At 43.1% G+C, this 22881-nt stretch overlaps 1 protein-coding gene across 1 annotated transcript in view; it reads left to right on the top strand.

Annotated features, from left to right (window-relative positions):
- Positions 1-5255: 5255 nt before the first annotated feature.
- The window catches only part of znf608 (zinc finger protein 608), a 46131-nt gene continuing 28505 nt past the window's right edge, over positions 5256-22881 (top strand). The window contains exon 1 of the mRNA XM_076078936.1: positions 5256-6131. Coding sequence (XP_075935051.1) covers positions 5256-6131 — 876 coding nt within the window. The remainder of the gene's footprint in view (positions 6132-22881) is intronic.

Genomic DNA, 22881 nt, shown 5'->3' with positions numbered 1-22881 from the left:
TACTCTCTTGGTGTTCATATTATATGATTCCTTAAAGTACAATGAATACTCATGAATACTCCAACAGTCAGTGCTGGATGATTTAACTCATGCTGATTTAACTAAGCTGTTGACTGTGATGTACTCTGGTTGGTATTGAGACACAGTGATCAGAGTAAACAGAGCGTCCTGCATGAGGTGGAGAGTCAACACGGACCTTTGAAACACAAACACAGACGAGTGAACCGCAGCTCACATTCTGCCAACTCCACCGTCTACATTCTGACCATTTCAACATCTGTCCCTCAGGTTGTGAATAGAAATACAATAATACGTCCCTGGAGTTCCCCCTTTAATACCAGACAGTATTCATGAAATATTTGTATCTGCAGAAGGAAACCCTGAGAGAAGAAGTTTAGGACCCACGTCTCCAACAGGACAGATGTTTCTCGTCCTGTAAGGACTCCCGCAGACACTTTCTCTAACAGGACAGATGTTTCTAGTCCTGTAAGGACTCCCGCAGACGCTTTCTGCTGAATGTATTTCTTCTGCTGCAGCACAACAGGTTGAACTGGGTTTACTGGACACTTCTGAGATCCATCGTAGACGGACAGATATATTAAAAGTAAAAGTAAGTCTGACAGTACAGGAGTTTGCAGGGCTGACCGTCGTTGATTGATTTCTAACACAAGGCAGTACTCTAGTGATGAGTTCGGAGCATTTCTGTGTGATTGGTATCAATAGAAGTAAAGCTGAGAGGGCGATCAATAGAAGAGAGAGACACTTGAAATGATGATTTACTTCTTTACTTAAGATCTTATTAAACTTATTTCTTTTCCTTTTTACTAAATTAACTAAATGAACCAAAACACTGGCAACGATCTTCTTGGGAAGATAATAATGAGAATAAATATGAAACTAAATATAAATCATACCCTCTGACGTAAATCAAACACTTTCACTGAGATGTTTATAGATATGTAGCTCTATAGATCTACAGAGGGAACCATGGAGTGTATCTTTGGATGGAAAACAATCTGAATGTAAAATGCTTTTGACTCTTTCAGCTCATGAAGAGTTTCTGTCTTTTGTTTCAGGGCGGTCACGTTCCAAAGTACAAATAAATAACCATCACTCACTTAAAGGGCAAGTTACTGTGGAGACAGACGCTCTTATTATATGTTCCTCCTAAATACGATCAAACACCAGCAAACCTCGTCAGTCTGCAGGTCTGTAGACCCAAATGGAAACACAGACATTCATCAGAAAGTAGTCACTAAACTCACTAAACTTTGGACTGAAAGGATCAGCAACGTCTTCATCATTCTCAAACCATAACGCAACAAATACGACTGTTACATGTCATCAGACCTTGACATGGTCTGATGTTGCTAATTTTAAGTTGCATAACAAGTTTAGGTAGAGTAGCAATTTGTACCAAAAAGCGTTACTAATCTTAAATCCTGTATTGTGCTGTAGTGTGCTGGAGCAGAGCTCACAGAACCAATGTTTTCATCAAGATTCGGTCAAAAACGCAACATGCAACATTCTGGATTCAAAGAGGAACATCTGCTGTGTGAAACACAAAGGTTTCTGGTCCTCAATCGTGACACCAAGCTCACAAACCAGAAGAAGAAGTATTTAGCATGGACAGAAAAAACACCAGAAGAAGAAGTATTTAGCATGGACAGAAAAAACACCAGAAGAAGAAGTATTTAGCATGGACAGAAAAAAAGAAACATTTTCAACAAAACTGAACGTCCGACCTGGAGACTTTCACTTTTATGGAGGTTTTTTACGGACTCATCAGAATACTATCTTACCAAGAATAAAACATGTTTTCTCACCGGTGAGGGTGAGTAGGTTTGGACATCGTGATCTTCTCTTTGAATTGAAAGAAGTCGTCTACGCTGTAGTTCTCCATCACAGGATCACTTGATCACAGCCTCACTGAGCAGTCAGCAGGACATCTTACTTTCTTGTGGATTATTCCGTCTGTGTGTCTGTCCTCAAATATGTACAGCAGGCCACGCCTCCTCGGCCCTGCAAAACAAACACAACATCACTGTCTGTACAGTGTCTCTGTTTGTTTGGTTTGATGCTGGAGATGTTTCACTGAACCCTCGTCCTCCTCGTCCTCCTCCTGTGGCCCCGAGTCTCTTATCAGGGACTCCGTGTTCTACTTTCACTGAAAAACTTTCTTTACATGTCAGGTGGAATGTAACTAACAGTTACTTACTTAAGTACTGTACTTACTATGAGGAACTTTTACCTGGTCCTGAACCAGTCTCAGTGTAGTCCTGATCCTCTATCAGACCTCCATCAGTAAAGAGACCATCAGAGAGAAGATGGTCTGTTTCTATAGAGTTATTCTTAATGCTCGTCATCAGAGCCACCGGGTCGGATTCTGGTGAAACCAGATGAACTCATGCAGGTTCACCAGAACCTCCTTCATCTCAGACTCCAGCAGAGACCGGTCCACCGTGGACAGACTCAGATCCTCCAGCAGAGACCGGTCCACCGTGGACAGACTCAGATCCTCCAGCAGAGACCGGTCGACCGTGGACAGACCCAGATCCTTCAGCAGAGACCGGTCCACCGTGGACAGACCCAGATCCTTCAGCAGAGACCGGTCCACCGTGGACAGACCCAGATCCTCCAGCAGAGACCGGTCCACCGTGGACAGACTCAGATCCTCCAGCAGAGACCGGTCCACCGTGGACAGACTCAGATCCTCCAGCAGAGACCGGTCCACCGTGGACAGACCCAGATCCTCCAGCAGAGACCGGTCCACCGTGGACAGACCCAGATCCTTCAGCAGAGACCGGTCCACCGTGGACTCATTCCAAGCTAACAAAAACACGATTCTTAGTTTCAGGTGATTACACACTAAAGAAAACATAGTTATGAGTATTATATTCAATTTCTTCTAATGGATCCCCCGAAATGCTACACACTGGCCCTTTAGGGAGAGGATCTGACACCACTGTCCAAGACAGAGGTGTGTGTAGTGGTGGAGACGTATGTGAAGTTTACGGGTCATATTCATTTCCTATGAAGAGCGAGAGAGCCGGCAGAACATTGGATACGACAGACCGAACGTCCGCCGGGTCAAAATCTGCATAATCAGGACTCAACCTCCACTTTATGCAAATTAGGTTTTTCCATCGCAAGGCAGTGGACCCGCAAAACTCAGATCAAACTGTCAAATAATATATAATACAGTAATATATTACAGTTGTCGCAAATTGGGAGAATAATTTAAATTCCGTTGTGCTACCCTGTTGTATAATGACAAATAAAAACAAAGTATTGTAACTGTCAAACTAGGACATGCTGATCAAACATGAATCAATATTCTGTTACTGCGTGGCCTCTTTCTCGCCCTAAATGTTTTCAGAAACATTTTTTTCGTGTACTGTTTACCTGTGAAATAACAAAGTTCATCACCCGGCTGCCATGTTGAAAACAGTCGAGCCAGAACCAAGACTCTTCCACCTGCCGGACCGTTGCGGGTTCAGCAACGTCTTTCTGTTCGTTAGCCGGATTTGGTGGATCTCCACCATATGACATGCTTTAAATATTCTGCTGGTTTATGATGTATATTGTTATTATCTGTAATTATACTTGAATGTGTCCACATATCTTTGGGTGTTACTAAGACAATTATTTCCAGAGACACACGTCTAAGTCAGTTTGATCCCTCAGCACCTGACCAAGAACCACTTTGGGTTCATAATGTACTTTTCTTAAATACTAATGAGAGCAGATGGCGAAGAGAATGTGTCCTTTGGGAGACAATTAATGAGACACAAGCTGAAACACGTCTGAATGCTGCCACAAAATACCTTTCAGACTAATCTTAGCTATTGCGTATTTTTTAGGAGTTTCTCTCCCTGATTGTTAACACGTTGAAACGCAAAATTAGGCTTCTTTTGCATTTTTCGCCCACACATACTGTTAATAGCTACTAATATTTAAAACCACAACTTTTGTAATTAATAATCATTCTGAAACCAGATCTGCTTTGAATTGCATTTGCCGCCCCTGGTGGTTCTTCTGTGTAGTGTCTCTTATTGACCCTGGAATCCAGATCTCACCTGAGGCAGCCACATGGGACTGCAGACCGCAATCTAATGCCGTCCTCTCCTTCACAGTTTACACATTGGTATCCTCAGTGAGTAGCATTGTTTTTAGCTTGAAAGTGACATGGATGCATCGTTATTGGTTTGAACGTAGTTATTGTGTTTGGCCAGGAAATGGTTGACTTTATACTTTGTTGTAAAATCAGATAGTTTGTTAAACTGATATATGAGCGAACCAGTCTTCTTTGGATTTAAAGACTTACTTTACTTTCCTTTATTTCTATGTCGGGGTGAAAGATGTCATGTCGCCTTTAAACAAAGGTTTGTGTATTATTTTAACACTGTTGTTGTACTAGAAGGTCTGAGTATTAAAGCGTGAAGAAGCCTGACGATCATTTCCTTCAAGTCTCGACTGGACAGAAAATAAAAGGATAAAGAAGAAGAAAATGTCCTTTGTATTATAGTTTTACCAAAACTTCCATAAAGAATGCTGATTGTAGGAATGTGTCGCCATTGTTGTCCTCGTGGTGTGATGTAAACATGGTGTTGTAGCGCCCCCTGTGACCAATCAGGGCCACTTGTACATCTCCATAAAGGAGGATGAGTCGCTTCAGTGAGAGGACAATCAGTCACACCTGAGGAGATGTTTTAACAATAAAGAAAACACGAGCAGCGCCCCCTGTGGCCGGACAGGAATCACATTTATTTTAATTATTTTTTTCAAAAATATATTTGTGACTTCTGAGTCAAGATATTATTCACGTTTAGAGAGAAATAAAACCTGTATTCACTAGAATATAAGGCTATTATTATTATTATGGCAGAAGATAATAAGATAGAATGCATATAATAAATCATTATTTATTAATACATGTTCTCATTTTAAAACATAAATGTGTAAATGTTGCAGTGCTTCTGGGATGAGGTGTGTTTTTCACTTCAGTGTTGTACCTTTATTATGATATTATGGGATACTTCTTTATTTCAGATGGGACCTGGGCTACATAAAAGCATGCACCTGAACTCCTCAGCTGTCATTCAGCCAGTGCTGTGTGGTGGACCAGGCCTGATCCAGACCTGCACGCGTCCACCTGCAGCGCGCTGCTCGCTGCCTCACTGCGGCGGGCTGACGATGACTTGAATGCTGATTCTTGTGGAGATCGACAAAGGACACGAGGAAAAAAGGAGGAGATGAACCGTTTCCTGAGAGCCGGCGAGAACGGAGGGCTGCTGACGGACTGCAGGGAGCTGTCACCCAACCACACCGCCTCCTCCTCCTCCATCACCTCCTCCTCCAGCGCCGCTGGCCCAGCCGACAGACACGCGGCCCTGCCCTCGCTCCAGACCCGGGGACCTGTCGGCGGCGGCAGCGGCGGGTCGGAGCCGAGGAGATCCGCGCTTAAACGCAGCCGAGCCGGTCGGGAGGGACGAGAGGAACCGGAGGCGGCGGAACACTCAGCGGCTGCAGGAGAGGTGAGCGTCGGTAAGCAGCAGCAGCAGCGTCGGGAGGCTCAAGGACGCAGCGTCGGTGGAGAAGGTGTGGAGATGATTTCAGCGGTCAGCAGAGACGGTCTCATCATCATCAACAACAACAACAACAACAACGGCGTCTCCGAAGTGCCCGCGGCCTCTCCTGCGACATGCGCCAAAGGCAAGGAGGAGAGGAAGGGGAAGAACGTGATCCGGGGCTGGAAGAGAGACCGGGACCGGGAGAGGGACGCCGCCGCTCCTCCTCCCGCCCGGACGAGGAAAGAGAAGCCCGGCGATGGCTCGTCTCCTCCTCCGCCGCCGCCGCCTCCTCCTCCCTCCGCCGTCTTCCTCCCGTCGTGCGCTCTGCCCGAGCATCCTCTCGGCCCTAACGGCGCCGGACACTGCCACTGCGCCGCGCAGGACTCCAGGATCCCGGGAGATAACGGCCACATTAACAACGTCAACAGCGGCAGCAGCAGCAGCGGGAGTAATAACAGCGCGCTGGATTGTGGAGTTAAAAGCGGCGGCGGCGCTATTGTTGTCAGGCGGCAGCATGACGACACGCCGGCGGCCAAGAAACACAGAGGAGCCGAGAAGGTAAGCAGCTCTTATTGTCTGGAGGCCAATCATAAGAATAAGAATATTAATAAAAGAATCAGCAACACTGCAGAACAAACAGACGTCTCCTCACACAGCAGCCGTCCGTCTTTACATCAAACACCTGCAGGCGCACATTAAAGCTGGCAAACAGTACAACAGAGAGGAAATGTGTTTTTATTCCTTTATATATTCAGAGCACACAGTGAAGTGAGATGCAGGTGTGAAGGCCACAAAGAAGCCTGCAGACACACACGGGGCGGTTTAGATGGACGGAGATGGAGATGCTGCTTGTTTCCTATTGTTGTGGCCCAGCTGCTGTCATTGTCCCGTCTGCCTGCTCTTATTTAACATGCTGATGTACTGGGATTGGGTTTTTTGTGTATTTTGGAGGAGAGATGAAGAGAGGAGGGAGCAGCACTGTGTCCTCCATCTCCACCTCCTCCTCCTCCTCCTCTTCCTCCTCTCAGCACCATTTAATCCAGTCCTCCTTGCTTTTGCTGGAGATTAAAGCCAAAAGAAAGAGAGCAACTATTTATACACGTGAAGACTTATAAGACGTGAGCGAATAAGAATGTAAATCCTGCCTTCTTTTTCTGTGTTGCATCTGCAGGCTGTTTGTTTGCTCTTTTCATCTTGGGGTAGAATACTGGAATCAGGTGTGAGAGCGTGGGACAGAACGTTTCTCTTTAAAGACATCAATCCTGCAGGTTGACAGGTCGGACTGCTGTGCATTTAACGAGCCACTCTTCAGCTCCATTTTCTAGTCTGTTAAGGGTCTAAAGGAGATGTTGCCACTTGTGAAATCATTTTTTTGGGGGGGGGGTTTAAATAAGTCATCCGCATCCGGAGAGACAAAGATGGAGGGAGTTTATGGGAGGAGAGGAAGGAATTGGACATGACAGCAGAGGACACGGGCTGAGAGAGACAGAACACAATAAAGACAGATGGAGGATGTCCGAAAGGAGTTTTTATTTGTGGTGGATGCAGGATTAAGAAGAAAGCGAAGCATCCTCCCTGCTGCTGGCAGATGCTGCTGACAGGAGGAACGCTGGCCTGCTTTGTTTATTTGTTGATCTGAAGGATTCCCATTCGGCTGTGAAACACACACACACACACACACACACACACACACACACACACACACACACACACACACACACACACACACACACTCACCCTGAGCTCTGTGGTGACTGTCATTCACTCTGTCAGCACTGAAGCTGTTTAGTGTGTGATGGTTGTGGAGCTTCACAAGCGTTGAAACACTTCAGACTGAGACTCATTTCGACCTGAGTTTTGTCACAATCGGCGGTGAGCTGGAAACATGATCAACGATAATATACAGTATTTAGTTAAAGCTGATATTGACAGTCTTACCCGTGTCTCTTCTGGATGTTTAGCACGTTTCAGATATTCAAAACAACGTCAAGAACCAAACCTTGGAAGTTCACACTTCTTCATCTTTGACCAGATGTTCCCTTTTTATTAAATGTTAATTCTCGACTGATGTTTAACAAAAACACATTTGAGTTTGACTTCAAATTAGAAAATAGGTTTTATACAAAACAACAAGTTTATATTCCTCAATTATGTTATAATGGACTGAAAACAGGCAAATGCTTCATGTAACTGGATTTGGAGATTTGGAGATGAAAAATGATATAAAACATGTTTTATGTTGAGAAGACTCTCCACAGTTTTTACTGTTCCTAAAGACCGGCTCCTCTCACTACCTGCCTGTGACTGGTTCAGGTTTAGTTCACTATATTCAGAGTAATTAGTGCCGTAAAAAGCCAAGTAGGAAGTAGTGTGATGTGTCATGGCGCCCGTCACCCTCCTTAAGGAGGAAGCAGAGGAGGAGGGTTGGGTCGTACAGGTCTGACTACGGTTGGTGTATTTTAAGGATGATGACCAACAAATCTATAAAGCAAACCTTCTGGAAGCTGCTGACAAACAGCCTGTTGTGTTTGAGGAAGAACTGAGGATTTGTTGGAGATACCAGAGAGATACTTCAAGATAAAAAGCATTTCTTAAAGGTTTTTTTGGCCAAATTCTGAAAAAATGCATTTGGGTCAAAACTGTTTTTTTTTTATAAAAGACTGACTACTTATGGTTTATTCTTTGTATATTTAATACTTCTCAAAGTGTGTGCTTGCAGGAAGAGCACAGGTTCAACTACTGATGGAGCGAAAGGTGAAGCAGCCGTTATTAATGCTGTTGGTCACATAAAGCTCAACACGTTATTTCTTGTTTCAGTGATATTGTGTCTGATTGAATGATTGACAGTTCAGACATCAACATGAACCATCTTTATAGCTATTATTCTTTTTTTTGTTGGGAAGATTGAAATGAATCAATTCAAATCACAAGTGACAATGTGAGATTTTATGATGCCTTCAATTTAAATTGAATCTCAATTGGATGAACTAGTCACACCCCTGCTGACAGGAGCCAATGTGGAGGCACTGGGTATATGAAACAGTCTGGATATTAAACAAAGCTTATAAATAAGGTTTAATTAAAGAGAAGCGTGTATTAATTATGTTTACAGAGAGGGCCGAGGGCCTTTGTCTTTTCATCTGATTTAATAGATCTGCTTATATTTTAATCAATACAGCGGTCTACACAGTTGGGTCTTTTTAAAGTCTATTTTCTTCCATTTTATATGCACAAGTACAGTGATTGGGTGTTGGGTGACCTACACTCAATATTGTGCCTGAACGCATCGTAGAGTCTGCTGGAACGTCAACATGCTGATGTTCAGCAGGTACAATGTTGACCATCTCAGTTTAGCGTGTCTGCATGCTAAGTTAGCTTAGTTCCAATATCATGGAAGCTGGTGAGACAAAATACAATCTATTGGATCACTGTGTAGCCCCGCCCCTAAAGCATCCCCTGCTTTATGGTCTGTTTGACTCTAAATGGACCATAATGTACTAAATGAACATCATGCTGTATTGAAGAAGACTTGAAACTAGAGATTGAGACCATAAACTCATGTTTACAATGTTTACTGAGGTAATAAATCAAGAGAGAAGTAGAGTCATTTTCTCATAGACTTCTATACAACCAGAGGAGTCGCCCCCTGGTGGACACCAGAGAGAATGCAGCTTTAACACATGAAGCTTTGACTTCACTTTTTAGAATCGGAGGTTGTCTCCTTCCTGAACCCAACTTTGAAGGTATTCGGTCGTAAACCAAAGTATCGGACACACAAATTTTGACCTGATGATGGAGCTTGATAAAGAGTTAAGGGATCACCAAAGTTATTACAGTTCATCCTGAAAGCTCATTAATATCGACTTTATATTATATTATTATTACTTTATGCATCTCCTTCAAACTACTGGATTTAAGTGAACCTCTGTTGGTTAGCCGTTAGCGGTGCTGCTAACGTTACTAGCTCTCCTCCTGTTGGTTAGCCGTTAGCGGTGCTGCTAACGTTACTAGCTCTCCTCCTGTTGGTTAGCCGTTAGCGGTGCTGCTAACGTTACTAGCTCTCCTCTGATTGGTTGTTTACAATGAAACATGATCAGAGATCAGAGACTAGAAACACGTGTTCTACTGAGTCAGTAACACTTTATTTACACTCTGATGGTTGACGTTAAACTGTGTATTTAAGGGGGGATCCGTACGGATCGACAACGGTCCGTTACACCACTAGTCACCAAAGTAGGATTCAACCTCTGGGGACCATGAATGTCTGAACCAGATTTCACAGTAATGCATCCAATAGTTGTTGAGAGAATTTAGCCGGGACCAAAGAGTGGAGTCCTGCCGCCAATCAAAAAATACACAAAGGAAACCTGTGAAAGACCTTTTTAAAGAACGGCTGAAACGAAACCGAGCTGCCATTTAACATCTGATGCCTCGTTGGCAGAAATAAGCAGCAGTTCCGCGGCTGCTTGAAGCTCAGACTTCCATCTGCATGACAAAGAGATTTTCACTCGGGCTGCTCGGTGAATGACAGCGGCCCGCTCTGCCATCGCTTCCTGTCTGTCAGCGCTGGATCCCTGCAGGCCGAACGAGGAAGGAAAACAGCCTGTTGGGTTCCATCGCTTTATCTGATCAGCGTTAAACATGCACGTCAATATCCGGCCACTTCTTGTTTGCTGTGATTTCTTTTTTAACCTGGTGTTTTTGTTTTGTTCAGGCTCTGTTGTTCATCCTGGATCGCTAGAGCGTGATGAGGAGAGGTGCATGCTGGGAAACGCACAGGATTATGAAGCGTTATAGTAGAATTACAGCTGTTGTGATTCATGTCACCTGAATGCAGTATATAGTGGAAGAAGTATTCAGACCTTATACTTCAGTTAAAGTACCAATACAACAGTGTAGACATACTGTGTTACAAGTAAACGTTACTGAACTAAAAGTACATGAGTTAAATATATATATATATATAGTTGTACATGTGTAACGTATAAAAACTATTAGTTGATTATCTTTTATATAGAATATATATTTATAGATATTAGTTTTATATAAGTGCTTTACATGGTACAGCAGGGCAGTACCGTTACATACAAAACAAGAAATTAAAAAGAACGCATGAAATCAATGATTTTATTAAAATTGAATTAAATTTAAAAAATTGTCTAACATGAAATACATTAAGTGAGAAATAGTACACAAATGTACTAGACACAGATGTAGTAAAACGAAAGTGAAACCTGTTCGTTAGTGATGCACAGCACTGATTGAGACGTGACACTAGTTAATCACCTCATTATGAGCTCATTATCATCAACTGTTGATTCAGAATAACCACTTAGTGTGCAAACAGCAAATAACGTCAATGAGATTAACTATACGTCTGTTTCATAATTATCATTAAAGTAAAACCAATATGTTTAATCTAAAGACTCAACACAATCATATATATTATGGTATTTACTGCTCCATCAGGTTAGAAAGGTGCGTCTGCAGCAGAGACACAGAGACGTATCAGGTAGCTGAAGTGGTTGTGTCTCTGTGTGTGTGAGCGTACAGTCGTCTCAGTGAACAGCCTGCGGCGACGCTTCCTGAGCGGAGACGCATCATCATCACCATCACCATCTTCATCTTCATCTTCATCTTCTCACCAAACATTTCCAGGATTCAGACCCAGAGGACCAAAGATTCTTCCAATTCTCACAGCCGAGAGAGAAGAACGCTTTTAATCACGTCTGAGTCAAAGTATCAGATGAAAGCAGAAGACTCAAACAAAGATAGAAACATTGTCTATCTGTTGATTTGACCGACAGACGGAGCTCTCAGGGGATTCTTTCAACACAGATTTTTATTTTGTCACTTGAAGTATTTGCTCACAAACGATCAGCCTGTAAAGGAACGAACCCGAGCAGCTGTTCAGGTTTGATTCACCGTGTTCACGTTCACACTCAGCGCGGTAATGACGCTAAACAGAATAAAAGAACAAGGTGTTAATGATGCCTCTGAATCATATCTCTCCTTACGGTGTGACAAGGACGGAGATGTTGTGAATATCATGAAACGAATATCACATGAGGTGAAGATGGAGATCTGTCAGGCGAGGGTGAAGGACCAAATGTCACAGCACGACAAGAAGCAGGAATTAAAGGATTGTTGATTTTACTTACAAGTCAGTTTTTGTGGAGGGCAACATGTGAAGAACGTTTATGCTTTCACTAGTGATGTGTACCGCATTGTTTTGTAGGTAACAACAGTTTCATTTCTTCTAACGTTGGCTATAGACTGTAATAACGTAGTGGGATGAATCTCCTGTTCAAACCTCTGATATCTGATGTTGAAACTGTAGATAAGTTGAGATATATCGGTCGGGCTGTTCTCATGTAGTGTTCGTAGATATCCCACAAAAACAATTCTTGCATAATCCGTAGTCATGATGGGGTGAAGTATGAAGTCTTTCATCCAGGAGGCCGCTGCTCGTTCTAAGTATTTCATTTCAAAGACTGTGTTCATGTAACAAGCAGAAGTGACGCGTGTTGCTGGTCTTTCGTAGGACGAAGCACTGAGAACGTTTTGGTAAGATATCCTATGATACGTTTGAGGACACGTTGGATTCGTGGGAGAACTTTGAGGTAGTTTGGTCTGAAGATAACTGACCGAGCTGAGGAGTTGTTCTGTTCATGTGCGACACATCTTTAAAACTTTGGTTTTGAATGCTTTTTGTGGTTTCATGGACAAACTATGCAAATAATCTTGTTATTTTATTTTTGAGGAAGCAAACGTAGAAAGAAGATGTACTTCTTAAAGAGAGAAACTAAATGAATCGTAGTGTTTGTTAACCTTGATGATCACTGACAGGAGGTGATGGTCAACCTTTCTATTCAGCCTGTTATCATCAGACTGAAGGTCACCGGTCCTCAGCGGGATTCAAACTCACGCCACGTGTGTCCGGTCTGCTCCTGATAGTCATCAGCACTCTGATGTTGTTTATCCTTCTTCATTCTTCAAAAGAATATCGTCTGCAGCCAAACCTCAGCAGGCGTCACTCAGACGTTTATCTAACGTCAGCGAGACGTCTTCACAAAACAAACACTCTTATCAGGGCACAAAATGTCTGACTCACGTCTGCTGAGTCGTCACATCTGACGTGTGCAAAGACGTGACGTTAACGGCTGTTAAACTGTGAGTCATGTTCATCACGATTTAACGAGGAGAGAGCGCTGATTCAAGAGGTTTGGACCTCTGAAAGAAACATTTTCAGTTGTTAATTTGTCTAAATATATAATGAACGCTCACAAACAATCCTTTGAGAACTTGCAGGTGCATCGGTCGGTTTAAGCTGTTCAGAGCACCGGCTCGTGCAACGAAGGGTTATTTTCATCATCGATTAATCTGACGATTATCTTCGCAGTGAAAAATACTCCTTATATGTATTTAATGACAATGAGGGGACGTCTTCAAAATGCTCGGTTAGTCCAAAAATCAAACTCTGGATGCAAAAGTGTCCATTCAGCTGTTGTGTTCTGCAGTTCTGCTGCTGCTCTACAGAGCTGATCTGTCTGTCTGTCTTCTTAGTGTGTGTGTGTGTGTGTGTGTGTGTGTGTGTGTGTGTGTGTGTGTGTGTGTGTGCTTGGTACCTTGGTAGATGTCGTACTGTCCTGACAGCAGGTTGTAGCTCATACCCAGGTGTGTCAGGTGTGCCGTCTCTAATCGGGGAATTGAAACTGAGAACATCAGGAGAGAAGGGGGGGGGGTCAGACGCGTGGGAAGCATATCGCATTATTTATCAGAATCAGTTTAGTCAGTTCAATCATATAATAACTTTATTTACACATAATATATCTTTTATATCGTTCATAGTAGATTATCAGTGTGTCGCTCACGGCACTCAGAGGAAGTAGAACGAATGCTGCAGATGGTGAGCTGTACGCTGGCAGCGCTTCTTCAAAACATCTTCCACGTTCAGTGTGAACCCGTAAGACGGCGTGAAGGTCCGAAACCCGCAAATATTTTTTTGACAAATTGTTGGACAATTTGCATGAAAAAAAGCACAATTAATTCTCAAAAGTTGCCGTTTAATCGGCTGATTGATAATTGAAACTCTCTCTGTTCTTTATAACGGAGGAACTACACACTAGTGGCACGAGGAGGAGGACGGGTCCAACAAGCAGCCAGGGGGCCGGTGTTCGACACCGCGTAGCCCAAAGTGTTGTGGTTGTGTTGCCTAAAACTAACTCTACCTGGTCTAACCGTGACGTTTATCCTCAAGCTAAGTGGTCCTGTTGCTTTAACTCAGTGGTTCTCAAGCTTTTTCTGTCGCGCCCCACTTTGGAGGAAGAAAAACGTTCATGCCCCACCGCCCCAACAAAATGCTCCATGTTGAATTTTTATTGAAATAACATTTTGTGACTCCTCCGTCTGTGCTTTTTCAAATAATAGAATAAAGAAACTTGCAATCACTTTTAAGTAAACCAGATTGCTCCATCAGACAAAAACTGATCAAATGTGCAATCACTTTGTTAGAACAATGCAAATAAAGTTATATCTGTGCAAAAAATAACTACAATTTGGCAAAAAATAGCTTATTGCAATTGGCTGCAATTAACCTGTTTTGCACTAAACATCTTTTCAAGATAACAATAAAGTGCAACCTGTGAAAAACTAAACAAAACAAGTTCAAATATTTGGCTATAAAGAGTTTTACACTGCATTTTGCTTGCGGTATTCATCAAGTTTCCTCTGAAAGAACTCCAGTGGCTTATTGACGTGAGTGGGCTGTAATATCTCCAAGTGTCTTTTAATTAGTTGGGTTTCATACTATCCGCAGCTCGAGTTTTCAGACATAAAGCACAGACTGGTCTCTCCTCATCTCCTACCGCCTTCACTGTGAAACACAGAGCAAGATGGGCGTCATCATATTTCCTTCTTGGCTGCTTGCTGTTCGTCTCGGACGCATCGCTTGCGGTTGCTTTTCTGTTCCCGCCTGCCAAATGTCTCTTCATTTTGAACACTAAGCCACACGTGAGTCGCCAAGGATCATGGCCGTCGCGCATGCGCAAGCGTAACCTGTTAACGGTGTAACGTAAACATTTACACGAAAGTACAGGCATTTCGCCATGTATTTATTAATTAATTAAAAAAAAATAAATAAATAAATTCTGCATTTCCCCCTGCGCCCCACCTGTAATACCACCGCGCCCCACTAGAGGGGCGCGCCCCACAGTTTGAGAACCACTGCTTTAACTTAACTGTTCTTTTGTTACGTTATATCATCCCAACAAACAAGCCGGCCCGAGCGCCGGAACAGGAAACACGATGCAGTCCCTGTACGTGAAACCAATAGATTTGCATATTGTGACTATTTCACGAACTGCCGTGAGACTTCGTTGGCTCTGTACGTGATCTTTATCATCGGGACTTGAAGCTGGTATCTTAGTAAGGACCTCTGCACGGAGGAGATATATGTGGCTGAATGACTTCAATATTAGAAACAAGGCTCAACGTTTACCCAGGATCAGTGCGTTATACTCTTCCTATTCTGTGCGGAGAGACGGACCTCTCAGCTCCGCTGCTGAAGGGGAACTTGTCTCAGACGGTTCTGCGTCTCAGCAGCCTTCAGGACAATCTTCTTTTGAATCTTTAATTTTCCTTCTGACTCACAAATGAGCCCGGCAAGATGTGTTCAGGGTCGTCCTTATTCTACGGAGACTTGAGGACCATCAACATCCTTGAAGATCATTTTTCCTGTTGTTGGGAAATGTATTTGTTTTCATTCATTGTGTTCCTGTTGCTGAATAAGAAAAGCATCGATTCAGAGCTCCAGCTGTAACGTCGGTGTTTCAGAACAGACCGGAGCTTTGCTCTTGTGTGTCGGCTCCACCGGGCCGTGATTGACGGGAGATTACCGGTTGGAAACATGGAAATCAGACAGGCGGAAGGCGAACGTAGGCCCCCCCCCCCCCCCCCCCCCCCCGGTGAATTTGAAAAGAAACCCTGAAGCTTCAGAAGTTTCTCAAAATGAGCAGGTGACCTTGAAAGGAGGTGACCTTGAAAGACTTCATCAGTACGCCTCGCTTCCTCTCGCCTTCCTCACCAAAACATTGTGATGAAGATCTGCAGGTTCTTAATTCTGAACCCAAAAATCATGTTAATTTGTTGAATTTTAACAAACAAGATGTCGGTGAACATGTTTATTTGACCATTTTCAGTGTTTCGTATCATATGGTCACATAACTTGTGACAGATAGATACTTCAGTAACGGCACTTCTGCCGTTCTTTTCCTAAACCTAACGAAGTTGTTTCCTGCGATGGAAGTTTATTTTGAAAAGACTGTATTCGTGTAACGAGCAGAAATTGTACCACGTAACTTCCGTACTTCAGTAACGCCACTTTTGGTAGGATATCATACAAACCGTAGTTTGAGGATACGTCGGTCATTTTAACTATAAAAATATCTTCTTTCTCATAGTTAGCGTTGGTTTTTCAGCCGTCTGCATCTACTTATTACGTTATTACGTTATTACGTTATTACGTTATTACGTTATTACGTTACAGCTCGGTGGATTTGTGGCGAGTATATCGTCTTGATATGGAAATATCTCGACACCAGAAGCAGACTAGATCTCTACGTCACTTGCTGTTGATGTTCATGGTCCCCAGAGTGAGAACCCTCCTGAACTTTCCTCACGCAGCGCTGTCATGCTACAGAGCTTCAGCTGGACTCATAAATATCTAACGTTGTTATAGTAATGTTCTCACCATGTACAGCTGTACACCGTTACTCTCTCCCAGTGCTCTCTTTTATTTTATGCATCTTTCGAAATTGTGATTTAGTTTCTTTAAAATGATGCTGAAGATAAATCAAAAGTATGCAGACAAATGTTTAATAATAAATACATGAAAATAAAACAACAGATCTGGTCCTCATCATAAAGGATCGCAGTGTAACCGGTGCTCAGATGATTCCACAGTCTGATCAAGCATCTGCATCATAGAGGTGATGGAGACTAACATGCCAATATATCTCAATAATTGGCAGAAAGATGATTTTCCATTTGACTCATAATGAAGCTCAGAAACAGGAGGGACGAGTGCAGGAAGAGGAAACGCCGGCGCTGACAGCGTTCTTCCCACTCGAGGCCCAGAAGTGTGTTTTCAGAGACTCCATTAGGGATCAAAGTGTCACTGCCAGCCGGCGTGAGAGGCTTCATGGCTGGACTCCGTACGCCCACTCGCTCAGCTCAGCTCAGCCCCCGCCGGAGGAAACACTGGAACAGTCTGTCGCTACCAAGAATCGCCTCTCTCTCTCTCTCTCTCTCTCTCTCTCTCTCTCTCTCTCTCTCTCTCTCTCTCTCTCTCTCTCTCTCTCTCTCTCTCTCTCTCTCTCTCTCTCTCTCTCTCCATACTTTATTTAACTGCAGCTCTTCCTGACATCCTCTTCTTATCTACACACCGGGGAGCTTTCGCTCTCGAGTCTGAAATCAGATGAAGGATTCTTTTCATCTCAGTCGATCAGTGAACATAAATGAGGACAATTTAGTCGAGTTTGTGGTTAAAAGCTTCTGGTTTGAATATTTGTGTTTTTTTTGTAGCAGGAAAGAGATGCTGTGCATTAAAACCTTTATTTTATTTGTTTGTTAAAGTTGGAGCTACTATCCAGAAATAGTATGTTTATAAAAAAGAGAAAGTACAACTAACACACTTAATACACTAACTTGGAAATTATGTGTTTTTTTGCACAAATGGTTTCAGAACGGCCTCAGTTTTTATGCATTTTTGCAACAAAAGGCTCCGAATAGTTCAGCTCTGATTAAACTTCAACATCAACGTTTCCTTGTATGATATTCATGGAAAGTTATTCCTCGTTTTTCCTGCGTTTTCCTACTAAAGTCCACCAACAAATGTCAATTTCTGCTCGTTACACGCATTCAGTCTTTTAAATACAAACTTCCGTCTTCCCAAGTGTATAAAAGACGTCGGCCCTTTTGAAAGGTTCCTAACTGGCTCCATTTTCGCAAAGTTGCTATTTTCATTGATCAAAAATCTACATTTCCCGTTTCTGTGTTCCCTCCAGTCAGCAGTCGACGTGGATGAAGAGAGGCGACACATCTGATATGATCCACAGCCGCGTGTCCTCATGCAACCCTCCTTTGATATCTCACCAAAAATGACATTTATTTGGCAACACGTGTCAAATTCAGTCTTTTCAAAATAAAAACAGGAAGCAACTCAGTTAAGTTCAGGCAACACAACTAGTTTAGGTTTAGGAAAAGATGGTTTGAGTTAAATTTACTACAGAGGTGCCAAACTAGTTTTCTGTGAAGACGGAAGTTTATTTTGAAAAGCCTGAATGCATGTAACAAGCAGAAAAATTGACTTTTGCAGGAAAACGCGCGATAAAAGGGGATTAACGTTTTCGTAAGATATCATACGAGCTGCTGTTTTTTAATTAGACGGCTAGCAGCCACATCGGGGCTCGCGTTATTAAAGACGACAACATTTGCTCTTTACTACGTCGTCAGTAACGTGTCAGTTACTCTTCAGCCACGTCGAAAGCCTGTGATGTCTTTATAACGACATCGTTATGAAAACGCTGCATGCAAACACACGTGACTCGGGGAGGTCTGGTTCATAACGGTTGTTAGCGGCTGATTGAGCGGCTGCTGGTGGCGGCGAGGGGAAAGAAAGCGGTTGTTGGTTTTCAACGTGTTTTAGCAGCAGCAGGAGTTATTATGGCAGTGAGTAATGTCACGCCATTAGAGCTCGTCTTTCAATGGGGAGGTAAGTGGTGTGTGTGTGTGTGTGTGCGTGTGTGTGTGTGTGTGCGTGTGAGTATGTGTGTGTGAGTGTGTGTGAGTCTGTGTGTGTGTGTGCGTGTGAGTATGTGTGTGTGTGTGAGATGCTGCAGAGAAATGAGAGACAAAATGGGCAAAAAAAAAAAGATGGCTACCATTCGCAAAAGAACACAAATACACACACAGATTGTCTGCACACACACACACACACACACACACACACACACACACACAATGCTTCCTCTTTCAGCGGCCTGACAATAAAGACAGGGATGATTTCTGTCTGGGGGAAAAAAACTGTCGGTGTGGCTGCTCACTGGAGGATTTAATAGGAGGGGGGGGGGGGGAAGGACGTGAGGACAAGAAGAAAAGGGAAGGAAGGGGGAAATAAGAGGGGAGGAAAGAGGGGAGAATAGGAGGATGAAAGAAAGGACAATAAGAAATAGGATTAAAATTGAGAAAAATACAAAAAGAGAGACGGCAGGATGGGTTGGAAGGAAAGGAAAAGGCTGATGAGAGGCAAGGAAGGAAGAAGGGAGGAAAAGAAAAGCAGGAAGAGCAAAGACAGGAAATAGGAAGAAGAAAAATGAAGAAAGGAAAGGAGGATAACAGGCAAGGAAAGAAAAGGAGAGGACAGAACCAGGTAAAAGAGAGGAGGAGGCATGTGTTGTGAGAGGAAGAGAGGAAACGAAACGAGGAGGAAGGAAAAGATGCGGAGACAGGGAGGACATGAGGACAAGGATAAAGGACAAGAAGAGACAGGCGTAAGATGAGGGAAGGAGAGGAAAATAAAGACAGAAAGAAAAGAAGAGGGGGAAGAATATTTGAGAGGAAATGATGACAAAGAACAGGTAAAGGGAGGAAGAGGAAGATGGGAGGAAATGAAGAGCAAGAGGAGCAAAGACAGGAAATAGAAAAAAGCAAAGATAAAGAAAGGAAAGGAGGATGCGAGGGAAGGAAAGTAAAGGAGAGGACAGAACTAAAGGTAAAAGAGAGGAGCAAGGAAGGAAGAAAAGCAGAAGGATGAGGGATGGAATAAGGTTCAGGAGGAGGAGAGGAAAAGAAGGAAAAGAGGGGGAGAGGAGGAGAACATAAGGACAAGAACAAAGGAGAAGAAATGGGGAGGAGAGAGGGGTAAGATGAGGGAAGGAGAGGGTGAAGGAGTGAGGAAGAGGAGAGGGGAATAAGGGCAGAAAGAAGGGAAAAAGGTTCGGTGGAAATAAAAGGAAAAGGGAGGAAGAGAGGATGGAGAGAGAAAAAGAAAGATAGGAAGGGGGGAAGGAAAGCATGGAGGAGTAGAGGATGAGGAGGTGAATTAAGAAGAAAGGTGGAACGAGAGGAAAAGAGGACAGGCAGAAAGTAATTAAATGAAGAGGAGGATGAAAGGAGGACAAGAAGCAAGAAAAGGTAGAGGAAGAAGAGTAGGAGGAAGAGCAATAGACAAGGAGGAAAAAAAGGAGAAGGAGAAAGAAAGAGGAGGACAAGAAGTGCAAAAAAATGGTGGGAAGGAAAGGTGATAAGAAAGAAAGACTGAGAATGAATGGAGGAGAAGAGTTGAGGATGAGTAGAGAGGAAGAAGAGATGAAGGCAGCGTTTCCTCATCAGACGAGTCGACAAAAATCACTTTTACAGCTTCTGTAAACACTTCAGTAGACATTAAGGAGGAGAGATGGATGGAGAGATGGATGGATAGACGGATGGATGGATAGATGGATGGAGAGACGGATGGAGAGACAGATGGATGGATAGATGGATGGAGAGATGGATGGAGAGATGGATGGATAGATGGATGGAGAGACGGATGGATAGACGGATGGAGAGACAGATGGATGGATAGATGGATGGAGAGATGGATGGAGAGATGGATGGATAGATGGATGGAGAGATGGATGGATAGATGGATGGAGAGACGGATGGATAGATGAATGGAGAGACGGATGGAGAGACGGATGGACAGATGGATGGAGAAACGGATGGAGAGACGAATGGAGAGACGGATGGAGAGATGAATGGAGAGACGGATGGAGAGATGGATGGACAGATGGATGGACAGGCGGATGGACAGGCGGATGGAGAAACGGATGGAGAGACGAATGGAGAGACGGATGGAGAGACGGATGGAGAGATGGATGGAGAGATGGGTGGAGAGATGGATGGAGAGACGGATGGACAGACGAATGGAGAGACTGATCGAGAGATGGATGGAGAGATGGATGAAAAGATGGATGGAGAGATGGATGGAGAGATGGAGAGACGGATGGAGAGATGGATAGAGAGACGGATGGAGAGATGGATGGAGAGATGGAGAGACGGATGGAGAGATGGATGGAGAGATGGATGAGATGGATCATTGGATTGATTAAAATGATTTTTGTCTCTTTAAAGACAAACAGGGTTTTCTCTGCACTCTGAGCTTAAAACGTGATTTAAGATTTATTATTTTAAATCATAATAACTGAAGATGAAAAATGCTTCTTTGTTTAATGATAGATTTTAGAGGCAGAGTTAATGGAATCAGCCGGCTCCCCTGGTGCCCCCCCCCCCCCCCCCCCCAGCTCTGATTGGACACAGAGCTCCCGTGAGTCGCAGTAAACATGGAAGTCAAATCTTCAAAGACTTCTTCTGATCTGTCTTCTTCTCTCCGACTGCTGAAGTGGATTTAAGGGTGAAATCAAAAACAGATTTTGCATTTTAGTTATTATTTTTTGAATGTTTGACTTTCTTAATCTTGTAGCTCCTCCCTCTGGGGCCAATGCTCCACCTTTCATTCATGTATTTACACGTTTATACATGTTAAATCATATACACTAACACTGCTTCAAACATTCAATATATGTTATAGTGCTGACACTTTCAAAATTACATTTTTGACAGCTTCAATAGCTAGATATCTTGCCTTGGGAACATGTTCAAATGCTTTTAACCTGTAGAGCTAGTTAAGTATGTTTTTGTGCTGTTATTGTTATCTCATCTATGTTGTTTGTATTGTAATTGTTTCTATTGTTTCTGTTTCTACCAGCTAAAGTGTCTTTGAGGAGGTTTTGAAGTGCGATACAGATAAAATGTATTATTATTGTTATTATTATAACCTTACAGCGCTGTGGCTCAGCGTTCGGGTTATGAACATCCGCAAATTTACCAAAAAAAAAGAAAAGAAAAATAGATTTGCTCTTTCGAAACTCAACTTTCAACGTTTCAAAACTTTCCCCAACATACGAGCACCAGTGTTTAAGAGATCTCAACCTCCTGAAGACACCAGCAGAACAAACCAAATGACGCTCTGACAATGAAGAAGGAAAACAAAATAATGTTGCTAGTTTCAGTCTTGCAAAACCTTTTTTTGATAGATTTCAAGCTGTCAAAGCTGTTTTTCGGTTCTTAAAATATGACATTGTGTTCATCCCAGAGTTCAGACGTGTTTGTAATAACAGCAGGACTCAAATGTTTGACATCAGAGGAGAATATTTGTGGATTTCATGGAAGAAAAACGAAGTAAAAATGAAGCATGTGATGAAGAATCACTTTGGAGGACACTGAGAGGTCAAAGTCGTCTCAGGTTAAACCCCAAAATACGTACAAAGCAAAGCTGCTGACATTAAACCGAGCTCTGATCCAGGACCAGCGCTCCACACAGCGGATGTTTTTCTAACGTCACCGCATCAACAAACTAATCAGCTAACGATATGCTAGCTCACAGCGCTAACGTCGGGTAGCGGCTGTGGGATAATTAGCTCATCAGCCAGGTTAGGGGCTAATTAACGTCTTCTCGTTACCTCGAGATAAATTCAAGACAATGTGTTTCTGTCGCGCTTATCGTTTTATTTTCAGGATGTCGGGATAAACATCAAACTATCAAAAGGTCAATTTGTTAATGGAAAAAAACAATATTTGTTTATCAGAGATAATTACTTTATTATTGTGTTTCTGTGTTTTTGTTGTCGTTGACACGTTGATCCCATTATCACAACAGAACAACTCGGTGATCAAGATACTGAAATAACATCTGGATTTAACTGCTCTGTCAGCGTTCTTTCTCATCTTGTTTTAGAAGAACTGGAGGAAAGAAATCCACTAAAACATCTTTATTCTAAATAAACAGCAGAGGTTTGTTAGTTGATTGTGTAACTGACTCTGTGAGGAAGACGAGGAAGGATTGAGTGTGAAACAAAGTGAGGAAGGCAGATACTGTGTCTGTGCACAGCTCCAGGGCCCATGCATATTTGAGTGTGTGTGGGTCCTCGTTTGCTCCGTGAGGGTTAGTGAAAGCTCTCTCTCTCTCTCTCTCTCTCAGTCTTTGCTGGCCGGCCACAGATGCTGAAGGCCTCACCGAACAAGATATCGGAGAAAAAACACAAAACACAGCCGCTGAAATCGATGATCGCAGGAAGCTCGAAGCGAGAAAACGGTGATGCAGAGTTTTTAATCAGCAGGAGTTCCTGGAGGAGAGAGATGAACTCTTCACTCCCAAAGCACGAAACAAACCAAAGTTACTGAGCTTTTACCATCGATTCCATGTTCAGCC

Source organism: Anarhichas minor, unplaced genomic scaffold (assembly GCF_050575085.1).
Source record: "Anarhichas minor isolate MPS153535 unplaced genomic scaffold, ASM5057508v1 ptg000068l, whole genome shotgun sequence".
NCBI classification, from domain to species: domain Eukaryota; kingdom Metazoa; phylum Chordata; class Actinopteri; order Perciformes; family Anarhichadidae; genus Anarhichas; species Anarhichas minor.
Note: the sequence above shows the minus strand (reverse complement) of the source record. Positions and strands in the feature narration are given on the sequence as shown.